The following is a 23,840-nucleotide window of genomic DNA, read 5'->3' on the forward strand; positions in this document are numbered from 1 at the left end:
CTACAAACATTTTATTTTATCCTCTTTTTTTTGTTTTGTTTTGTTTTTAAATTCATCTTTTCTTATGAGTTACACAAATCATTTCCTGTTGTTATCTTCTTTAAACAGAAAAGGCAAAGTCCTTTCGTTTTGGAGAGGAGTGACTAAGCCTGAATTTAATGACACACCCCTGAGAAATGGTTTGCAAAAAATAACAGCACAGAGGAACTAGAAACCCCCAAGCTGATTTCAGCAAACACTGTTGTTCTCTATCAACACTGTTGTATTCTTTAATGATTGTTTTTGCTGGGAATGCATTTCTTTTTTTTTTTTAATTTTTAATTTTTTTATTGTTATGTTAATCACCATATATTACATAATTTGTTTTGGTGTAGTGTTCCATGATTCATTGTTTGTTCATAATACCCAGTGCTCCATGCAGAATGTGCCCTCTTTAATACCCATCACCAGGCTAACCCATCCCCCTACCCTCCTCCCCTCTAGAAACCTCAGTTTGTTTCTCAGAGTCCATCGTCTCTCATGGTTCGTCTCTCCCTCTGACTTACTCCCCTTCATTCTTCCTCTCCTGCTATCTTCTTCTTTTTCTTTTTTCTTAAAATATGTTGTGTTATTTGTTTCAGAAGTACAGATCTGTGATTCAACAGTCTTACACAATTCACAGCACTCACCATAGCACATATCTTCCCCAATGTCTATCACCCAGCCACCCCATCCCTCCCACCCTCGACCACTCCAGCAACCCTCAGTTTGTTCCTGAGATTAAGAATTCCTCATATCAGTGAGGTCATATGATACATGTCTTTCTCTGATTGACTTATTTCACTCAGCATAACACCCTCCAGTTCCATCCACGTCGTTGCAAATGGCAAGATCTCATTCCTTTTGATGGCTGCATAATATTCCATTGTGTATATATACCACATCTTCTTTATCCATTCATCTGTCGATGGACATCTTGGCTCTTTCCACAGTTTCGCTATTGTGGACATTGCTGCTATAAACATTGGGGTGCACGTACCCCTTCGGGTCCCTACATTTGTATCTTTGGGGTAAATACCCAGTAGTGCAATTGCCAGATCGAATGGTAGCTCTAATTTCAACTGTTTGAGGAACCTCCATACTGTTTTCCAGAGGGGTTGCACCAGCTTCCATTCCCACCAACAGTGTAGGAGGGTTCCCCTTTCTCCACATCCCCGCCAACATCTGTCGTTCCCTGATTTGTTAATTTTAGCCATTCTGACGGGTGTGAGGTGGTATCTCATGGAGGTTTTGATTTGGATTTCCCTGATGCCGAGCGATGTTGAGCACTTTTTCATGTACCTGTTGGCCATTTGGATGTCTTCTTTGGAAAAATGTCTGTTCATGTCTTCTGCCCATTTCTTGATTGGATTATTTGTTCTTTGGGTGTTGAGTTGGATAAGTTCTTTATAGATTTTGGATACTAGCCCTTTATCTGATATGTCATTTGAAAATATTTTCTCCCATTCTGTCGGTTGTCTTTTGGTTTTGTGGACTGTTTCTTTTGCTGTGCAAAAGCTTTTTATCTTGATGAAATCCCAATAGTTCATTTTTGCCCTGGCTTCCTGTGCCTTTGGTGATGTCTCTAGGAAGAAGTTGCTGCGGCTGAGGTCGAAGAGGTTGATACCTGTGTTCTTCTTTAGGATTTGGATGGACTCCTGTCTCACGTTTAGGTCTTTCAACCATTTGGAGTCTATTTTTGTGTGTGGTGTAAGGAAATGGTCCAGTTTCATTCTTCTGCATGTGGCTGTCCAATTTTCCCAACACCATTTGTTGAAGAGACTGTCTTTTTTCCACTGGACATTCTTTCCTGCTTTGTCAAAGATAAGTTGACCATAGAGTTGAGGGTCCATTTCTGGGCTCTCGATTCTGTTCCATTGATCTATGTGTCTGTTTTTGTGCCAGTACCATACTGTCTTGATGATGACAGCTTTGTAATAGAGCTGGAAGTCCGGAATTGTGATGCCGCCATCTTTGCTTTTCTTTTTCAACATTCCTCTGGCTATTCGGGGTCTCTTCTGGTTCCATACAAATTTTAGGATTATTTGTTCCATTTCTTTGAAAAAAGTGGATGGTATTTTGATGGGGATTGCATTGAATGTGTAGATTGCTCTAGGTAGCATTGACATCTTCACAATGTTGGTTCTCCCAATCCATGAGCATGGAACGTTTTTCCATTTCTTTGTGTCTTCTTCAATTTCTTTCCTGAGTATTTTATAGTTTTCTGAGTACAGATCCTTTGCCTCTTTGGTTAAATTTATTCCTAGGTATCTTATGGTTTTGGGTGCAATTGTGAATGGGATCGACTCCTTGATTTGTCTCTCTTCTGTCTTGTTGTTGGTGTATAGGAATGCCACTGACTTCTGTGCATTGATTTTATAGCCTGCTACTTGACTGAATTCCTGTATGAGTTCTAGCAGTTTTGGGGTGGAGTCTTTTGGGTTTTCCACATAAAGTATCATATCATCTGCAAAGAGTGAGAGTTTGACTTCCTCTTTGCCGATTTGGATGCCTTTGATTTCTTTTTGTTGTCTGATTGCTGTGGCTAGGACTTCTCATACTATGTTGAATAGCAGTGGTGAGAGTGGACATCCCTGCCGCGTTCCTGACCTTAGGGGAAAAGCTCTCAGCTTTTCCCCATTGAGAATGATATTCGCTGTAGGTTTTTCATAGATGGCTTTTATGATATTGAGGTATGTACCCTCTATCCCTATACTCTGAAGAGTTTTGCTCAAGAAAGGATGCTGTACTTTGTCAAATGCTTTTTCTGCATCTATTGAGAGGATCATATGATTCTTGTTCTTTCTTTTGTTAATGTATTGTATCACGTTGATTGATTTGCGGATGTTGAACCAGCCTTGCAGCCCAGGGATAAATCCCACTTGGTCGTGGTGAATAATCCTTTTAATGTACTGTTGGATCCTTTTGGCTAGTATTTTGGTGAGAATTTTTGCATCCATGTTCATCAAGGATATTGGTCTGTAATTCTCCTTTTTGATGGGGTCTTTGTCTGGTTTTGGGATCAAGGTAATGGTGGCCTCATAAAATGAATTTGGAAGTTTTCCTTCCATTTCTATATTTTGGAACAGTTTCAGGAGAATAGGTATTAATTCTTCTTTAAATGTCTGATAGAATTCCCCTGGGAAGCCATCTGGCCCTGGGCTTTTGTTTCTTGGGAGATTTTTGATGACTGCTTCAATTTCCTTAGTGGTTATAGGTCTGTTCAGGTTTTCTATTTCTTCCTGCTTCAATTTTGGTAGTTGATACATCTCTAGGAATGCACCCATTTCTTCCAGGTTATCTAATTTGCTGGCATAGAGTTGCTCATAATATGTTCTTATAATTGTTTGTATTTCTTTGGTGTCGGTTGTAATCTCTCCTCTTTCATTCATGATTTTGTTGATTTGGGTCATTTCTCTTTTTGATCAGTCTGGCCAGGGGTTTATCAATCTTGTTAATTCTTTCAAAGAACCAGCTCCTAGTTTCGTTGATCTGTTCTACTGTTCTTTTGGTTTCTATTTCATTGATTTCTGCTCTGATCTTTATGATTTCTCTTCTCCTGCTGGGTTTAGGCTTTATTTGCTGTTCTTTCTCCAGCTCCTTTAGCTGTAGGGTTAGGTTGTGTATTTGAGACCTTTCTTGTTTCTTGAGAAAGGCTTGTATTGCTATATACTTTCCTCTCAGGACTGCCTTTGCTGTATCCCAAAGATTTTGAACAGTTGTGTTTTCATTTTCATTGGTTTCCATGAATTTTTTTAATTCTTCTTTAATTTCCTGGTTGACCCATTCATTCTTTAGTAGGATGCTCTTTAGCCTCCATGTATTTGAGTTCTTTCCGACTTTCCTCTTGTGATTGAGTTCTAGTTTCAAAGCATTGTGGTCTGAAAATATGCAGGGAATGATCCCAATCTTTTGGTACCGGTTGAGACCTGATTTGTGACCTAGGATGTGATCAATTCTGGAGAATGTTCCATGGGCACTAGAGAAGAATGTGTATTCCGTTGCTTTGGGATGGAATGTTCTGAATATGTCTGTGAAGTCCATTTGGTCCAGTGTGTCATTTGAAGTCTTTATTTCCTTGTTGATCTTTTGCTTAGATGATCTGTCCATTTCAGTCAGGGGGGTGTTAAAGTCCCCCACTATTATTGTATTGTTGTCAATGTGTTTCTTTGCTTTTGTTATTAATTGCCTCATATAATTGGCTGCTCCCATGTTCGGGGCATAGATATTTACAATTGTTAGATCTTCTTGTTGGATAGACCCTTTAAGTAGGATATAGTGTCCTTCCTCATCTCTTATTACAGTCTTTGTTTTAAAATCTAGTTTGTCTGATATAAGGATTGCCACCCCAGCTTTCTTTTGGTGTCCATTAGCATGGTAAATGGTTTTCCACCCCCTCACTTTCAATCTGGGGGTGTCTTTGGGTCTAAAATGAGTCTCTTGCAGACAGCATATTGATGGGTCTTGTTTTTTAATCCAATCTGATAGCCTGTGTCTTTTGATTGGGGCATTGAGCCCATTTACATTCAGGGTCACTATTGAAAGGTATGAATTTAGTGCCATTGTATTGCCTGTAAGGTGACTGTTAACTGTCTGTTGTCTGTGTTCCTTTCTGATCTTTGCTGCTTTTAGGCTCTCTCTTTGCTTAGAGGACCCCTTTCAATATTTCTTGGAGGGCTGGTTTCGTGTTTGCAAATTCCTTTAGTTTTTGTTTGTTCTGGAAGCTTTTTATCTCTCCTTCTATTTTCAATGACAGCCTAGCTGGATATAGTATTCTTGGCTGCATATTTTTCTCGTTTAGTGCTCTGAAGATATCTTGCCAGTCCTTTCTGGCCTGCCAGGTCTCTGTGGATAGGTCTGTTGCCAATCTAATATTTTTACCATTGTAGGTTACATATCTCTTCTCCCGAGCTGCTTTCAGGATTTTCTCTTTGTCTCTGAGACTCGTAAGTTTTACTATTAGATGTCGGGGTGTTGACCTATTTTTATTGATTTTGAGAGGGGTTCTCCGTGCCTCCTGGATTTTGATGCCTGTTTCCTTCCTCACATTAGGGAAGTTCTCTGCTATTATTTGCTCCAATATACCTTCTGCCCCTCTCTCTCTTTCTTCTTCTTCTGGGATCCCAATTATTCTAATGTTGTTTCGTCTTATCGAATCACTTATCTCTCGAATTCTGCCCTCGTGATCCTGTAGTTGTTTCTCCCTCTTTTTCTCAGCCTCTTTATTTTCCATCATTTGGTCTTCTATATCACTGATTCTCTCTTCTGCCTCATTTATCCTAGCAGTTAGTGCCCCCATTTTTGATTGCACCTCATCAATAGCCTTTTTGATTTCGACTTGGTTAGATTTTAGTTCTTTTATTTCTCCAGAAAGGGTTTCTCTAATAACTTCCACGCTTTTTTCAAGCCCAGCTAGTATCTTTAAAGTCATGATTCTGAACTCTAGGTCTGACATCGCACTAATGTCCGTATTGAGTAGGTCCCTGGCTGACGGTACTACCTCTTGTTCTTTTTGCTGAGGTGATTTTTTTCTTCTTGTCATTTTGTCCAGAGGAGAATAGATGAATGAGAGAACAAAATGCTAACAGGTTTACAACGTCCCCAGCAAATATACTGTATACAAATCAGAAAAGACCTGAAACCAGGGAAAAGAAAGGGAAAGAAAGAAAAAAGAAAGAGGAAAAAAAAAAAAGAAAAAAAAAGATAAAAACAAAAACAGAACAATACAAAAAAGGCAGAATGTGACCAAATATGATCAGGCTAGTGCATAGATCAGTGCCACACACTAGATTTTGGGTGTATTTTGGTCTGTTAGAAAAAAGTGCCTCCTAAAATTTTAAAGGAAGAAAAACATATGTACAAAATAAGGGTTGATACAATGAAGGGATAGAAGATGACTGTAAAGATGAAAATTATAAGATTTTATAAAAGGACTTCATAAGATAAGAAGTTGTTTGAAAAAAGAAAGAAGATTTAAAAAAAAAAAAGAAAAAAGGGAGAGAATGTGATCAGGCAGGAGACTAGAACAGAACCATACACTAGTGAGTTAGGGTATATTTTTATCTGTTAGAAGAAACTGTATCTCAAAATTTTAAAGAGAGAACAACTTATATATATATGCCAAAAATAAGGGTAACTACTATGAAGGGATAAAATATGACTCTAAAAATGAAAAATAAAAAATGTTTTGTTTTTTTTTTAAAAAAGAGATTGATAAGATGTTGGTTGAAAAAGGGGAAAAGAAAAAGAAAAAGAAAACAGTTAACAAAAATTAACTTTGATGAACTAATGAATCATGGTAAAAAAAAAAAAGCCGTGAATTCTATGTGCAGTATTCCCCTAGCGCTGGAGTTCTCCCATTCTCCTTGATCGGTAAACTTGGTCTTGGCTTACTGGCTGTTCGTGCTGATATTCTGGGGGAGGGGCCTATTGCTGTGGTTTCCAAACGTCTTTGCCGGAGGCTGAATTGCCCCGCCCTTGTTGGTCCGGGCTAAGCAAGCTGCTCGGGTTTGCTCTCAGGAGCTTTTGTTCCCTGCAAGCTGTCCGTACAGCCTTGGAGGACCAGGGCAAAAATGGTGGCCTCCCAATCTCCACCCGGAGGAGCTGAGAACTCGGGGCCCCGCTCCTCAGTGCGCCCCCAGAGAAAAACAGTCACTCCCTTGTCCCTGGTCTCCGGCCGCTCTCCGTGCTCACCCGGCCTGTGACCGAGCGTTTGTATCTCTGGCACCTGACCCCGTGTGGAGTCTCCAAACCCAGCAGATCCCTACGGTGCGTTCCCGCGCCGCTCCTCCCCGGGAAGGAAGGGGAGTCTCCCCGGATCTGCCGCCTGTTGGGTCCCTGCTGCAGGAGCAGTGGCCCGACTGGGCCGCGGATCACAGTTTATGGCAACCCCAAGCTGAGAGCCCGCGCCTCAGCTCTGTCTCTGCAGCCGGCTTCCCCGCTCTGATACCTGGGAGCTCTGGCGCACTCAGGCACCCCCGGTCTTTCTGTGACCCTGAGGGTCCTGAGACCACACTGTCCCGCGAGGGTTCCACCCCCCGCTTAGCCACTGGAGCGACGTCCCTCAGCGGAGCCGACTTCTAAAAGGTCCAATTTTGTGCTCTGTGGCTCTATCACGTGCCAGAAGCGGCCGGCGGAGGCCCCTCCCCCGCCGTCTATCCTCACCGAATATCGCCTCGGATTCACTTCTCTGCACGTCCTACCTTCCAGTAAGTGGTCGCTTCTCTGTTCAGAGAGTTGTTGCTACTCTCCTCTTTGATCTCCTATTGAGTTCGTAGGTGTTCAGAATGGTTTGATCCCTATTCAGCTGAATTCCTGAGACCAGACGAAATCTAGGTCTCCTACTCCTCCGCCATCTTGCTCCGCCCCTCTGGGAATGCATTTCTAAATTAGCAATTATTTTCTCTCAACACCTTAAAACTGTGTTTCCACTGTCTTCTGGCTTCCATTGATGTTGCAAAAATCTTCTATCAGTATAACTGCCGTTCCTTTGTAAGTATTATAGCTTTTCTGGCTGTTTTCAAGGTAGTTATTTATTTATTTACCATAACCTATGACAATTTCACCATTTATTTGCCTTCAGAGTTGTGCAGTTTCACTACTGCATCTCTACATGTGGGTATCTTATTTTTCCTGCTTGGGATACACTGTGTTTCCTAATTCTGTGGGTTGGGACTATTTCTCAGTCCTAGAGCATGCTGACACCAGCTGTGTGACCATTGTCCTTCCTCATGCTCTCCTTTTTCTTATTCTACACCTCCAGCCAGACATACATTAGACCTTCTCACTCTAGCCTCTGGATGAATCCTTCAAATGTGTGCATTTTCTCTTTACCTGTGAGCAATCCATTATGCATTTTTTCAACTTAAATATTTTTTTTTCATTTCCAAATAGTCCATATTCTTAAGGCTGTTTCTTTATTCCTAATCACTTACTGTTATATATTCTTCCTGGTGATTTCTCCAACATAGCTATCCTATACCTTGTATTTGGTAATTCAGACACCTGTAATTCTTGGGCAGCTACATCTGATGGTTCTTGCTTCAGCTGCCTCTCACTCACACTGCCTGTTTCTCATGTATTTGGTAATCTTTGCCTGTGAGAAATCTTTGCCTGTGAGGCCATGCCACTTCAAGAGGCAAGCTTCCCCTCCAGAGGACCACTTCTGTCTCTTCTTGGGAGTTGAAGATACCCCTACCAGGACCACTAAAACCCTCTTCTAAGGTTTTGGTTCAGAGCCAAGAACCTCAGACACACTTCCCCCTCCTCATTACTGTTGTAAGGATTAGATTGCCCACAGTCGTGCTGCTATAGGAATGTGGCCTTTGGAAGACCCTAGTTCTCCCAGCTGCCTGCAGGTCTACATCAGAGCCATTATTACTCAGGCTTCCACCATGATCTGGTCCTGTTTCTTCCTTCCAGGGCTATCTGCCTTGGCCTCTGCCCCTCACTCTTAGAACTCTGCTTTTATTTGTCTGGTTTGGGGCCATGATCCCTGAAAACATCTCCTACCTTTGGGAGACCAGCAATGCCTCAAAGGGTGCATCTCATCTGAAGTCTAACTGCTATGGAACAGGATGATCTCTTGGAGCTCCTAGACATTCATGATACTGCCACTATTTTTTTTTCTAGCCCAAACGTAACCTACAACAATTTCACCATTTATTTTTCATCTCCTTATTTTGAACCCACTATTCCCAATCATTAAAATCTTTCAACAGAGATTCTATCATGGATCATGTCAGTGTTATCTGTGCTTTGTGTGCATTTATCCAAGTTTCTGAACAGATGAATAAGACAAAGTCTATCCCAGCACTCCGCTAGTGCTCAAGGCAAGATCTTTCATACTCATTTATTCATTTTTCATTCATGTAACATTTATTGAGCATGAACTCTGCTAGGTGCTGTGTCAGACACTGTGCTAGGTACTGGGGAATCCCTGACTTCAAGGAGCTTACAGTCTTATTACCACATCACTTTTCCCAGTGAGCTTAATTAAGCTGAATAGAAGCAGGTGGGCTAGAGATCTGAGCACCTGGCTGTTTACCACTCTGTCCCTGCTTTGCTGATGGTAATGGATGTTAAAAGTCACACCTCCTTCAAGCTTCCCCTTCTACAACTTGATATAAGGTTCAGTCACAAGAGTCTCAGGCATCACATTTGGGGGTCCTACCTGTGAAAGTAACCCCAACTCTGAGTCTGGGCAGTGTGGGTGTTAGGTGTCCCTCCATAAGCTGGCCTTCCTCCTTGCCTGCTGTTTCAATTTGCAGGGTGTGATCTAGTGGTCCCACACCCTGCTGCCCAGGTCCACTGCTGGCCCTGCACTGGGGATGGACAAACTGGACATCATCACCCAACCAGTGCTCTGAAGCAGCTTTATTGAGCTGGTAAAAAAGCCAGCCTTTATTTCCCCAGGTATCAAATGGACACCTGATGAGAATGGAGTCATCGCCTTTGACTGCAGAAATCGTGGCTGGTAAGAGCTCCAGGGGAAAGGTTTCTGGTGCTGGCATCTCTCCTATAACCTCTGGGTTCTGCCTAGTTCTCCTGTGGTCTCTGCCCCACCCCCACCACCGGCCAAGGGCCTCAGGTGTGTAGAACCTTAACCCCACACGAGAGCAGGAAGAGTTGCCAGCTGCATTTCTCCTTGTCTCTGCAGCTGCCCTTGCTCCAGGACTCATCACGTCTGTCTTTCCCACCCCAAACCTCCTCACAGGACATTGAGCTGTCTCTAAACCAGCGTTCTACCAAACTCTCCTCTCCCTCCACACACTTCCTCTGGCGGATTTGTAACAAAATCTGAGGGTGGAATCCAGCTGTCTCCCTCCCTGCTGCCTGCCCCTCCAGGACACCGACTGGTCCAAAACAAAGAGGATAAGGGTTACCACCGGGACTTAACCTTTTTCCCACCTGACAGGCCTATTAGATGTGCACGTTCCCAGCTGTTGACCCCAAAATGGCTTTAGAACTATGCTGAGTGTATAAAACCTAGCTTTGATGGATCACTAACCTGAATCTTGGGCACACTTGAGCCAGAATCTGAATAGAAATAATTAGAGACTCAGTTGGGTGGCTGTTGTGGCTTTGGTTTTCCCATCGTTGGCCTGTGCTTTCTTTCTGCTAAGGTACATACAAGCTGCTACTTCTCCCAAGGACATAGTGATTGTGGTGGATACGAGTGGTAGCATGAAGGGGCTGCGGATGACTATCGCCAAGCACACCATCTCCACCATCCTGGACACACTGGGGGAGAATGACTTTGTTAACATCATCGCGGTAAATGCGCCTTCCTGCTCTAGAATAGCTCTCCCTAGGAAAAAAACCTTTCCTCTGCCTGCACTGGAATGACCTATACTTATAATCACTTGATGCTTCATATGGTATAATGATTCTCTCCTCTAAAGCCGGGGCTTCTAAGCTAAGGTCAGACCAAGGATGGCCTTCAAGAGGTCCACAGAGTTTCTGAAATTATGTGTAAAATGTGTGCATCCATTTTTTCTGATTCCATAGATTTCATCAATTTCTCAGATGAGTCTGAGAATAATAATTAAGAGGCACTGGCCCTGAGCAAATACCTAACTTACCCCATCCATGTGCCCTTGACTGGTACCCATCTCTGGAACAGCCTCTCCATTATGGTTAGGATGAGTGAACCCTGGGCTCTTGCTTTTTACATTTTCAGCCCTTCCACTTCTTTCATCCCACCCAAATCCAGATGCATCAGGAGAAGGGGAACATAGGTGCATAGGTAGTGGGGGCCTAGAAAGGGACCAGCAAACCCTCGTCCTGCTTTCACCACAAATCTTCCTGAGGATAGCTCTGCCTGCCCTAGAAAAGTAATGAAGGAGAGGGATGAAGCAGAAAGAAATGGGAAGATACAAGTCAGGAATGCAATGAAAGAGCAGGCAAGCTCTGTCCTCCAAGGAGGCAGAGTTGACTGCCACCTTGGAGGCATCATTTTGAAGGTCACCTGATCCAAAACTTTCCCCCACCAGCTTGTCACAGTGCTGAAAATGCTTGCCTTCAGTGGGATTTATGTATATAGTAAAGGGATACCAACACAAAATGATTTAACTTCAAAATGTTCATCCCAGGGTATGAGAAGGGCCCCCCTCATCCCTGAATTGCTCCCCTGAGGCCTGCATCATTTACCCACTTGCACCACTCCTGGACCCCACCCTCCCCATCTCCACCACCTTTCCATCCCTGGTCATGATCTGCAGCCGTGACAGGACAGCTACGAGATCAGGTCTGACACCTCCGGGAGAGTGGGGCGAGCTCCTGCTCCTCCCGCAAAGCCTGCCCCACCTCTCTCCCAACCCTTCTCCTGCTGTTTGGGGAGGAGAGGTAGAGGAAGCATTTGCTCCCAATGTTCCCCCAGAACACGCCAGCATTTGCCCTAGAACTTGCATGCACTCCTACCACCGTATCACCATCATCTCCCTTTCTCTCCCTCTCATTTTTTTTTTTAAGATTTTATTTGAGAGAGTGCTAGAGACAAGCAGACTCCCTGCTGAGGGCAGAGCCTGATGTGGGCTTGAAAGCACGGCCCTCAGACCATGACCTGAGCTGAAATCAAGAGTCGGCTGCTCAACCGACTGAGCCACCCAGGCGCCCCTCCCTTTCCTATTTAAACAGAAGTAGATTAAAGACATAATGAAGATTTGAATTTTAACTATAAGGAAGTGGAGTGATTAAGAAAAAGAGGGCAGCAATAATTCATCTTTTGCCCTTCCCATTCCTTGTTGATAGCTAGAAGATCTTCATCATAAGTGCAAGGCAAAAGGTGAAAGAACACAGTTCCTAATCCCCAGACCCAGGCCCTGGGGAGGGGTCTGCACATGGAAGGCTCTGGGATTCTCATGGAAGGCACTTTGTCTAGTCCTAGGGGTGAGGACCAAAGGGATTCTCTCGGTACCTTCAGGTTCTCTGTGTTCTGGGAGATGGACATCACTCAGCCAGCCACCTGAAAAAATGGTCCAAGACCAGGATTTGAGGGAGAATTTTTGGAGTTAATGCCTCACTGTTCTCTGTAGTGCCTTCTCTCTACTTAGGAGAACTGCCAGAAGCATAGGGTACCCCAAGATAATATTATACATGTGCCTAGGTAACCTGTGAGTTGCCTGAGCTTTTTCACTGGGTCCTGACCTTCCAAACTGACCCAGTCTATTCTCCTGTCCCCTCTGCCCTTTGCAACTGCAGTACAGTGACTACATCCATTACATCGAGCCCTGTTTTAAAGGAATCCTTGTCCAGGCGGATCGAGACAATCGTGAGGTGAGTGTCCACCATCAGGTGAGTGCCTGATTCTCCCGAGTCCCTGCTCTGATTAGGATGGTGGGCAGTCACCTATACAGACTGCCTGATGGCCCCCTTTACTTATTCCCATGGCACTTGGAAAAAGGACAACGAAGTTACCCATGTAAATACACCCAAGAAATTGCTTCATAAATATGCTTCCTGCCTATCAGAGCAATAGTGAGCACAGATCTTCTATCCAAGGGAAATCTCACTTATTCAGGACTGCTTTTTCACTCTATGGATTATCCAAGACTCAGTTTCCCTCTTTGCCTCTTCCATGGGCCTTTCCATTATACCAGTCACAAGGAGCTTCCCCAAAAGGAAGAGAGGTTCAAAACCATTAGATTGAGTCCTTCTCAAAGCCCAAGGAGGAGGGGCAACTTTTTTTAAAAGGAAAAGTTTTCATGTGACCGATCCTTCTTCCTGTGACTGGGGAATTTGAGTTTGGCTGCTTCTTGAATCCGGGCCTCAGGTTGGACCCTGGAGCCCCTGGTGGCCTCCATGGTTTCTCCTGTGAAATGTTCATTGTTGGTTACACTGGGCTGGGTACAGAAGGTGCTGGAGACCTGGGAGCCTGGACAGTGGCTCCCAGTAGTCTGCCTGGACTGTCTCCCTGCTCTGGATAGGCTTACACTTGGCATTTCCTTCTAGTAGCAGGGATGTATTTGCACCCAGCCACTTACACTCTCTCAGTTTATCTTGGGGGCATTTGAGAAACATCTATTGTAGGGATCCAGCCATGAAATTAGATGGATCGTGAAGAGATGGATCCTGCAATCATGCTCTGGGAAAATAGCTCTAAACAGCCTCTGAAATTAAGACCAAAGATGAGGGGTGCCTGGGTGGCTCAGTCGTTAAGCGTCTGCCTTCGGCTCAGGTCATGATCCCAGGGTGCTGGGATCGAGCCCCGCATCAGACTCCCTGCTCAGCAGGAAATCTTCTTCTCCCTCTCCCACTCCCCCTGCTTGTGTTCCCTCTCCCGCTGTGTCTCTCTCCGTCAAATAAATAATAAAATCTTTAAAAAAAAAAAAAAAAGACCAAAGATGAAAGTTCCCGGGCTGTCGATCCACTGACCCTCCTCTAATTTCTTACCCATGACAGCATTTCAAACAGCTGGTAGATGAGCTGATGGTCAGGGGTGTGGGGGTCGTGAATCAAGCCTTGATTGAAGCCTTCCAGATCCTGAAGCAGGTACCCACACATGGTGAAGCTGGGGGAGAGTGAAGGGTTAGGAGACAGGGTGGAGGTGTGGGGAGGGTAGTAGATGGCCTGCAGTTACGGTGCCTGCCCTTTCCCCACACAGTTCCAAGAGGCCCGGCAAGGAAGCCTCTGCAACCAGGCCATCATGCTGATCACCGATGGGGCCGTGGAGGACTATGAGCCAGTGTTTGAGAAGTACAACTGGCCGGACCGCAAGGTTACTCTTCTGGTGGAAGTCAAGAGGGCAGGGGAAGGGACCAAAGGAAGTGTTCTCCTACTACCTGCATGGGATAACCAATAGTGCCCAGAAAAACCAGGCCCGCCCTGAGTTCAAATGTTCTGCCCCCTTAGACCTGTTAGTATATTCAGATAGTATGTCCCAGACTGGTGTTCCAAAATTATGTTGACCCTAGGCACAGAGGTCTCATGCAAGAAAGAGTTCAGGATGAGAGATCAGATGTGGTGTTGAGAGGAAAACTGCCAGGCTGTGACCCTCTGCCCTGTACCTGGCCCATGTCACCATGGCCCTGGCAAGTCCCATCGCTGCCTGGGCCTCACGATCCTTTCTGGTCAACAGGATGAGAGTAGAGAATCCAAAGTCAGCAAAGTGTTTGACCTGACATCCAAGACTCACATAAATAATATTAGCACTACTTACAGCCAGGAATCATGGCTGCTGAGTACATCTGTGTCTTGTGGATTAGGTTCGAGTTTTCACTTATCTTATTGGAAGAGAAGTGACTTTTGCTGACCGCATGAAGTGGATTGCATGCAACAACAAAGGTAGGTGGTGTGTGAGCAGAGCTCCTTGCAGCCTGCGCCCAGTCATCAGAGATGCTGAGCCATGGTTCCTGCATGGGGGCCTTGCAGAGGAGCAGTACTGTGTCGAGATGACAGTATCTGCTCTTCCTTCTTATTTGGGAAAAGCTAAACAAAATGTAGATTGCCCCCATGAAACCTTGAGTAAATGCATGATTACCCCTGCAGGGACCCTAAGTCATAAAGTCACCTGAAATGAAACTGAGAGGTATCTATCCAGGGTTTACAGAAGAGAAAATTCTCTCTTCAAATAAAGCCTATATGAACCACAATACAGACAGAGTGAGGCAGGGGTAAGACCCACAGTTTAAATGTAAGTTCTCTCTTATGTCTAGCCTCCATTCCTCTTGTTGCAAATTAAGCCCATTTACTGTGGTGCTGCTTCCAGACAAAAAGCAGAGGGTCGTCATTTTCTTTAGAATAATATTTTGGATGTGGTTGTCATTTGTCTCTGGCCAGAACCCAAGACTTGGGCTTCACAATGCCAACTTGGGCCCTTGATTCAACCAAAGTTAATTGAGCATGTACTGTGGTGCCTGGCAAAGTGGTCAGGATGGACTCAGTCTTGTCCTTGCTACTGTCCAGCAGAGGAGACATACAAGTGAACCATCAGTGGTGATGTTATCTGAAATGTGCTATTAGGGCAGAGGGGCACAGACTATACAGGGGTTGGGAGAGTGGCGTGACGGGAGAGGTACTTCCTCCATTTGGAGGCAGCAGGGAGAACTTCTTAAAGGAAGAGGTCTCTATGCTGAGACATAAAGAATGGTAGGAATCAGCCAGACAGAGAGAGCATGGAAGAGTGTTCCAGACAGAAGGTCTGAGACAAGAGGCATCTGGGAATGAAAAGCAGTTTCACTTTCTGGAGGGTGGAACGAATGTTTTGTGGGAGGTGATAAGCAATGAGACCAGAGAGGTAAACATGTACTAAGTCATTCATAGCCTTGTAAGCCATTTGCTCTTTTAAATATCACCTTGGCTACAACAATGAGGCTATAGCAACCCTCCCTGTAACCGAGGAAGGACAGTGGTCAGAGAAAGGGGGTTAGGGGGCCCTGAGCCACTGTCTTGGACTGTACTCCCTGAAAATGGATCCCAAGACAAACCTGCATGCAGGAGAGGGTGCTCTTGGAAGATAACCCTGTAAGGAAGTAAGGAGGGCACCATCATGAGAGGGAAGCCAACCCACACAGTCCTTGCTGCTGAGGCCCTGCTGCTCCTGTGGCATCTCTGGATTGGGAAGGCCCACCAGAATTCTCCTAGGTTGAGATAGCACCACCAGCCTCCAGCTGTCCCCAGGAAAGAGCATAACCTTGGGGGGAAGTAGTCCCCTCTGACCCAGGGCAGCTCCCAGTGAAGAGCCCACCTATAAGCTGAGAGCAGCCGTGGGAGAGTGTGTGGGTCCTGGAGAGCAATTCCAAGGGCGACCCCAGCTTTTCACAACCACAAGACCCTTTCCTCTGTCAGGCTACTACACGCAGATCTCCACACTGGCAGATGCGCAGGAGAACGTGATGGAGTACCTGCACGTCCTCAGCCGCCCCATGGTCATCAACCATGACCATGACATCACCTGGACGGAAGCCTACATGGACAGCAAGGTGGGGGCCTGACCCGGCTCCAAAGTTAGGGGCCCCAGGGAATAAGAGGTAACTTCCTGGGTCAGGAGAGAGGTGAGCAGGAGATGGTGTGAAGGGGTGGACATACTCAGCCCACTAGAAGACCCTTGCATGTATGCTGCCCCCAGAGACCCAGAAACCCGGTGAACAGACCTGTCCAAGGCTCCCCTCCATGGCAGAGCCCCTCTGCTCCAAACTTGTTCCTTCCTGCTTCCCATTGTCCTCACCGCCCCCCATTGTCTTCTCTCCTACCTGTTTCAGGAAGAGAGGAGTCTGACCAGTAATTCAAGATACTATGGCTTCATCAGGTGCTCCCCTTCCTGGGCCCCTGTACTTTCAGAAACTGTCTGTGAGTTGCAGTGACCTACACAAAGGAATAGATAACCAAAGCAGAATGTCAGATGAGATGTTTGGTAGCAAGAGGGACCTTCCTGGCACTTCTCATATCATCTCCCACATGTAGCCACCTGCTTCAGTGATGATGTATCAGCCTGGGATGAAGAGAGATCTGAACACAGTGGCTTAGATAAGAGAGAAGTGTAATTCTCCCTCATCTAAGAGAACTTTAGAGGTGGCCAGCCCGGAGCTGGTGAGGAGCTTCCTGCTCACCAGAGACCCAGACTGTTTCCTGCTATCCCCGTAGCCAACTCTAGGGTCCTCCTGGTTCCAGTAGCTGGTAAAACATTAGTCAACTGAAATCACTCGCTTTCAGAAAACCTTACTTCCAAAGTGTCAGCCAAAAAATCAGATGAGGAAGGGGAAGAGATTTGATGTTTAGTGATCTATGTACAGTATAACAAATACAATATTTTACTATAATTACATAATGTAAAAGACATCACTACAATGTCAATCATATGACAACATAAATGTATCAAACAACACTTAAGCAGCACCTCAAGTTAACATGAGGTTATATGTCAAATATATCCAATTTTTAAAAAGTTCTTCATTCTCCAAGAAAGAATACTATAGACCTCCATGGGCTCAGCACAACATTTGATTGATCCTGATGAAGATCACACATATCAAACATACCTGCACACACCACCTGTGAGGGCCTGTCTTCATGATAAAGTGGGGCGATTGTGTGGAGCCCCTTTCAAGGAGGCTGAAGGAGCCCGCACAGTAAGATGAGGTAGTCGGGGAGGAGGGCCATCTCAGAGGTGGGGAATGATGTGGCTCTGGCGTTCTCAGTGAGGAAGAGGTTGTGGGTCTGTGTTAGGAGTGACCCCACGATCAGCTATTATAACTACACCATGGCTTCCCCTTGAGCGGTTCTTCCCCATGCGTGCACTTGTGTTTGCAGGTGGCTCAGTGTCAATGTCCTTCTCCCTCTTAACTGTCCTGGACTGTTGTGTGTGCCAACCTTGGGTCCATGGCAGAGATTTCTGGGTGTGTGCAGGATGGGTTGTTCCCTGAGCTCATGCTCATCCTTGGCATGGCCAAGACAGAGGACTTCATGAGCATGTTTGGGAGTTGTGTTGTGGGTTCTGGGGTTCTGATGCTTGCCCTGGCTTAGGACTGTTGTTGCTAAGTGACATTGCCCTGGTCCCCTCTCCATCCCACCTCTCTCCTCCAGCATTTCTGCTAGCTCTCCCTTTGCAGAGAAGGGGAACCTCACATGTGGCTTCTTCCTCCTGTTGGAGGGTGACACGTCAGTGGTAGTTGACATTGGTGACTGTGGGTCCTCCACTCTGTGGACTCTGAGCTCTCTGTCCTTTGCTCTTTCCTCCTTGACAGCTATTCACTTCACAGGCCCAGAACATGATGCTCCTCACCACTGTGGCCATGCCAGTCTTCAGCAAAAAGAATGAAACTGTGAGTGGCCACTCTTTGAGAAGCTGCAACAGGGATTAGAACTTGGGGCCACTGGCTGGCCTCTTTAAACCAATGGTTCTTGACTTGGCTGCACATCAGAGCCACCTTTCACATTCAGATTCCATGCCCTATGCCCAACCAGCTATATCAGAATCTCTTGGTTGGGAAGGCGTGAGGATGGGAGGTGGCTTGGGGTCCATATTTCCCAAAGCTCACCCAATGATTCTGTTCAGCCAGTTTGGAATTGTCCTAGTGCTCTGAAATTGTAACCACTGTCCTAGGATATAAGACTAGAAAGATCCCCTTGCCAACCTTCTGGCAAAACAACACTTAACCTACCGGTTTGGGCAGCCTCTAATTTGTTTGTAAAGGCCTCTGGTGAGGGAATTTCTAGAATCTTCCAACCTCCGTCTGGTCAGAAAATGTTTCCTTATGCTTTGTGCGTTTCAGAGCATCCATAGGTTATGGTTCCTTGGATTTTGATACTTCAGCTATGAAAGTTATGAAAATTAATATTTCATTCTATGAAATGAAATGAAAATTAATATTTCATTCAACTTTGTATTTATTTTAAATATTACAATTTAAATATTATACTGGAAATTAATCTTCCCAGCAGCTGAGATTACTCCTGTGGCCTCTTCTTGTAGGTTATAGATTTTTATTCCAAAGAGCTCAGCCTAAAATCCAACTGCAGAGGAAGGGTCATATAAGGCCCAAGATGCTTGCTTCCTCTTCCAGGCTCTGGGAGAGCCGAGGGTCCAGTCTGGCCCTGTGCACAAGGAAGCCAGGTGCCCCCCTGACCTTGGTGTTTTTCTTTCCAGCGATCCCACGGCATTCTTCTGGGTGTGGTGGGCTCTGATGTGGCCCTGAGGGAGCTGATGAAACTGGCACCCCGGTACAAGGTGAGCCTGGATCAGATGCCTGAGTGGGGAATCACAGGCTTTCTAGGAGCTGTCCTGCCAAGCTCAAGAGCCCCTTTGCAGGCAATGTAGCCAAGCCCAGAGCTGGATGGGGCCCTGCCATCCCACCCCCAGAGAAGTGCAGGCACTGAGCAGGGAGCAATGGTTTGGATTTCTGGGACCCTTTGTCACCACCAGCTCTGACTTGCCCTGTGGCCTTCAGCAAGTTCTCTCCCTTCCTGGTGCCTCAGTTTTTCAATCTACTCCTCCATGCCATGCAGTCCTGTTTGGAGAACATGTGAGATTACATCATCAAAGCACCTAGAATATGTGGTGGGAAAGAGGCCAAGTAATGGTGTGCATTATTGTGGCTGCTATAAACAGTAGAATTTAGAAAGGAATTCAAAATTAATGGCTAGAAGCATGGCGTTGGCCCAGTTATATTCCTATTTGAAAAACTCATAGCTGTGAGCTGCCATTTTTAACCACCCTGCAGCCCAACCCTTTCCTAGCTCCAGTTCTCCAACCCAAACAACAGGTCTGACGCCCCTCAATCCCTGGTGTTTTGGCAGCTCGGAGTGCATGGATATGCCTTTTTGAACACTAACAATGGCTACATTCTCTCACATCCTGACCTCCGACCCCTGGTAGGTACAGATCTTATTTGCATTGGGATCTTAACTATATGGGATTTGGAGATAGTTCATAAAAACAGTTAAAATAATGAACACACACATTGGGCTCCATTTAAGAACCGAATGGGTAATATACGAAAAAAATTTAAGTCATGGTCCCTGTCTTCAAATTGTTTGTAATCTAGCAGGAAAGACAAGGCAAAAATGCGTGAACTGATTGATGAATAGTCCAGAGAGCATGTAATGAAATGTGCAGTTTTCCCTGAAGGACAAGCCACTTATGTTCCTGTCACTACCTCAGTCACTCCACGCTCCTTTTGGAGCCTGACAGCAGTACCATCAGACCTCGAGTGTCCACCCCAGGGAGTGTGAACATTGAGTTAACAACAAAAATGGCAAGGAAAGTCACATGAGAGGTGGGGCAGCAGAGCTGTGGCTCCCCCGAGTTTGTCTTGGGATGTGTTCCTGAGTGCTCCTGCCTCCTTCCTGGCTCCCTCCATCCTGATACAGAGGCTTGGGGGCATTTTCACATGCATCCAACTGAACAACTAATAGCCAAAAAAGAAAGTTGCATCATTTCATCTAAAACGTCTACCTCCTTTTTCGCAATGGGTTTGCCACCAGAACACAGGTGTCGTGAAAGTCACCGCTCAACCTAAACCAAAACAGGAAAGGAAAAGACTCACATCAACATCGTCATCATTGGACACATAGATTCGGGCAAGTCTACCACCACAGGTCATCTGATCTACAAACGTGGTGGGATCAACAAAAGAACTATCAAAAAATTTGAGGAGGCTGCTGAGATGGGAAAGGGCTCCTTCAAGTATGTCTGGGTCTTGGATAAACTGAAAGCTGAATGTGAACGTGGTATCACCATTGATATCTCCCTGTGGAAATTCGAGACCAGCAAGTATTATGTGACCATAACTGATGCCCCAGGACACAGAGACTTTATCAAAAAACATGATTACAGGCACATTTCAGGCTGACTGTGCTGTCCTGATTATTGCTGCTGGTGTTGGTGAATTTGAAGCCGGTGTCTCCAAGAATGGGCAGACCCGTGAGCATGCCCTTCTGGCTTATTTACTCGGTGTAAAACAACTAATTGTTGGTGTTAACAAGATGGATTCCACTGAGCTACCCTACAGCCAGAAGAAATACGAGGAATTCATTAAGGAAGTCAGCACCTATATTAAGAAAATTGGCTACAACCCTGACACAGTAGCATTTGTGCCAATTTCTGGTTGGAATGGTGACAACATGCGGGAGCCAAGTGCTAACATGCCTTGGTTCAAGGGATGGAAAGTCACCCGTAAAGATGGGAATGCCAGTGGAACCACACTGCTTGAAGCTCTGGATCGCATCCTGCCACCAACTCGTCCAACCAACAAGCCCTTGCGTCTGCCTCTCCAGGACGTCTACAAAATTGGTGGTATTGGTACTGTCCCTGTGGGCCGAGTGGAGACTGGTGTTCTTAAACCTGGCATGGTGGTCACCTTTGCTCAAGTCAATGTTAAAACTGAAGTAAAGTCTGTTGAAATGAACCATGAAGCTTTGAGTGAGGCTCGTCCTGGGGACAATGTGGGCTTCAATGTCAAGAACGTATCTGTCAAAGATGTTTGTCATGGCAATGTGACTGGTGACAGCAAAAATGACCCACCAATGGAAGCAGCTGGCTTCACAGCTCAGGTGATTATCCTGAACCATCAGGCCAAATCAGTGCTAGATATGCACCTATGCTGGATTGTCACACAGCTCACATTTCTTGCAAGTTTGCTGAGCTGAAAGAGAAGCTAGATTGTTGTTCTGGGAAAGAGCTGGAAGATGGTCCCAAGTTCTTGAAATCTGGTGATGCTACCATTGTTGATATGGTTCCTGGCAAGCCTGTGTGTGTTGAGAGCTTCTCTGACTCTCCTCCTCTGGGCTGTTTTGCTGTTCGTGATATGAGACAGATGGTTGCTGTGGGTGTCATCAAAGCAGTGGACAAGAAGGCGGCAGGAGCAGACAAGGTCACCAAGTCTGCCCAGGAAGCTCAGAAGGCTAAATGAATATTATCCCTAATACCTGTCACCCCAGTCTTAATCAGTGGTGGAAGAACGGTCTCAGAACTGTTTGTGTCAATTGGCCATTTAAGTTTAATAGTAAAAGACTGGTTAATGATAATGCATAGTAAAACCTTCAGAAGGAAAGGAGAATGCTTTGTGAATCATTTGTTTTTTGTGTGTGTGTGTGGCAGTTTTAAGTAATTAGTTTTTAAAATCAGTACTTTTTAATGGAAACAACTTGACCAAAAATCTGTCACAGAATTTTGAGACCCATTAAAACAAAAGTTTAATGAGAAAAAAAAAATTAAAAAATAAAACGTCTACCTCCAAGGCTAGGGGCTCCCTGCTGCCTCTGGTTGTGGCACTTGGCCACTATTGTTGACAACAATGGCCACACCTCTTAGTGTGAGTGTTGGGAGCAGCAGGGGGAGGGTAGTTAGGTCCTACAGAAACCTTAGCCCTTTCCCCTTCCAGTCTCACACTGAATTGAGATGGCTGCTGAAGACAATAGCTAGCAGAGCACCTTTGTGAGAACTTATTAAGGGGCTCATCTGCCCCAGGGGCCATTTGGAGAAACCACCCAAAGCACATGTCATTCCAGTTTGGTTCAGATAGATAGATAGATACTGAGTGTTCATAAAGCGACTGAGCTATTTAAGACAAACTATAGAGATTCATAGTAGAGAGATCAGGGCACACTGGAAGCCATGTTGTCTTCCCAATTCAGACTCTATTGGGCAAGCATCTGAATCCACAATGGGCCACCGACTTGTACCAGTGGGTTCTGTAGGAGGCAGCCCCAGGGGCAACAAAATGACTCAGCAGGAAAAAAAATGTCAATCATGGAGCTGACTTGTAAAATTAAAGGGCACTGATCAGAAACTCATCTGTCACCATCTCTGTAATCTAGATGAATATAAGACTTCAACCAATCAATTAATATCGTGGATCTACTGGGTGACTGATGTTATAACACTCTGAGAATGCTATAAACAAAAGGTAATAGTCTAATTAAGGAAATAAAGTATACACAATAGACTTACACCAATGAAACAATTAGAGAAAAATACTGTGTAGAGCATTATTACATGACAAACATTACTATGTAAAGCCAACACAATGAGATTCCTAAGGAAAGCACTATCAATTTGTGATAGGTATTAAGGAGAACAATAGTTAAGTTTAAAAAAGAAAAGTAATAGAGGATCTGCCTAGTAACAAACTGAAAGAGGGTCAAGAGCCATACTGTTGGCCTGAAATCTTTCTGTCAGAGCTCAAAGTATGAGTAATTATACAAAGTGGAATTATGGTTTTAACAAGAGGAGCTAGAGATGATCTTTCAGGTATCACCAGAATTAGACAATAAGCAATGATGAGGAATATTGCACCTTACTCAAAAGAAAGAGATTCGATGTAAAAGATGGCAGGACAGGGCTGTTTGTCAAGAGCACGGGCATCAGCAAGACCAGGAATGGGAACGTCATCCAAGCATGGGTGAGGAGAAAAAGAAGAATGCAAAAACAATACTGTTGTGGCAGTTATATTGCAGACCACCCAGATAGGCAAGAAATAAGGGTGATAATTTCTGGAAAAAAGAAAAAACTGGCAGAAGCCTGATACACAGTGATAGGGGACTTCAACCTTTCAAGCATCTTCAGGGGCCTCATTCCGCTAAAAGTAAACCCTCTGATTAATTCTTAATTTACCCTGACAATAAACCATCCCTTTCCTTTTTTGATCTATTATTAAACTAAAGCTGGGAAGTGCTGCCGACCTAGTGGCAGATAACTTGACGATAATCTGTCTTGGTATCAGAGAGGGAGGGAGGGAGGGAAGGCAGGGCCAGAAAATAATAACAGTCAAAGACTTGATTGATGGCTCTATGTTGTGCTGGAGGGAGGTCTTTATTAGGCGCTGCAGAATCTGTCTGTCCTTGGCTTTGTCCCATTCAAGAATTCTATCAACAAGATGAAAACACAGAAACTAGATGACACCAAGTCTGGAAGGTATGGATAATACATTAAGGGAGAAAATTTGTATTCAGAAAGTATTCATCTAAACAATGGGCTGAAACTAACAAGATGAATATATTAGGATGCATGGAAAGTTCTGCAAAATATTCAATGCTCAAGCATAATATTGAAAAGGTGTAATTTAACAGTGTGCCACGCAAGGAAGGCCAAGGGCACTTAAATGACTGAAAACTCGATTTGGGCTGTCTGGGCAGTGTAGCTGTCCTGGAAATCCAGCCAAATCAGAGGCAGCAGGCAAAGCCATATGATATTGTGGTCCACGCAGGTCACACACACACACTACACTGGTCAGAACCCCATCTGAAATACTGACGTTCGTTCTGGGCACTCCATTCTGGGGGTGACATTGACAACGTAGAGCATATTCAGAGGGAGTTGAGGCATCTGCAACCTGGGAACGTTTAGTTTGGAGAGGTGTAGTCAGGAGTAACGAGCACCTTCAAAA

At 44.9% G+C, this 23,840-nt stretch overlaps 1 protein-coding gene across 1 annotated transcript in view; it reads left to right on the forward strand.

The window, feature by feature from the left end:
* CACNA2D4 (calcium voltage-gated channel auxiliary subunit alpha2delta 4) overlaps positions 1-23,840 on the forward strand; it is a 133,712-nt gene that overhangs the window by 25,909 nt on the left and 83,963 nt on the right. Inside the window, exons 7-16 of the mRNA XM_028121034.2 lie at positions 9,433-9,493; positions 10,143-10,293; positions 12,220-12,294; positions 13,420-13,509; positions 13,622-13,735; positions 14,223-14,301; positions 15,805-15,938; positions 17,700-17,777; positions 18,602-18,682; positions 19,252-19,326. Of these exons, the coding sequence (XP_027976835.2) occupies positions 9,433-9,493; positions 10,143-10,293; positions 12,220-12,294; positions 13,420-13,509; positions 13,622-13,735; positions 14,223-14,301; positions 15,805-15,938; positions 17,700-17,777; positions 18,602-18,682; positions 19,252-19,326 (938 nt within the window). The remainder of the gene's footprint in view (positions 1-9,432; positions 9,494-10,142; positions 10,294-12,219; positions 12,295-13,419; positions 13,510-13,621; positions 13,736-14,222; positions 14,302-15,804; positions 15,939-17,699; positions 17,778-18,601; positions 18,683-19,251; positions 19,327-23,840) is intronic.

Source organism: Eumetopias jubatus, unplaced genomic scaffold, assembly GCF_037043125.1.
Source record: "Eumetopias jubatus isolate StellerSeaLion01/CBP00866 unplaced genomic scaffold, mEumJub1_p1.0 scaffold_8, whole genome shotgun sequence".
In the NCBI taxonomy this organism is placed as follows: Eukaryota; Metazoa; Chordata; class Mammalia; order Carnivora; family Otariidae; genus Eumetopias; species Eumetopias jubatus.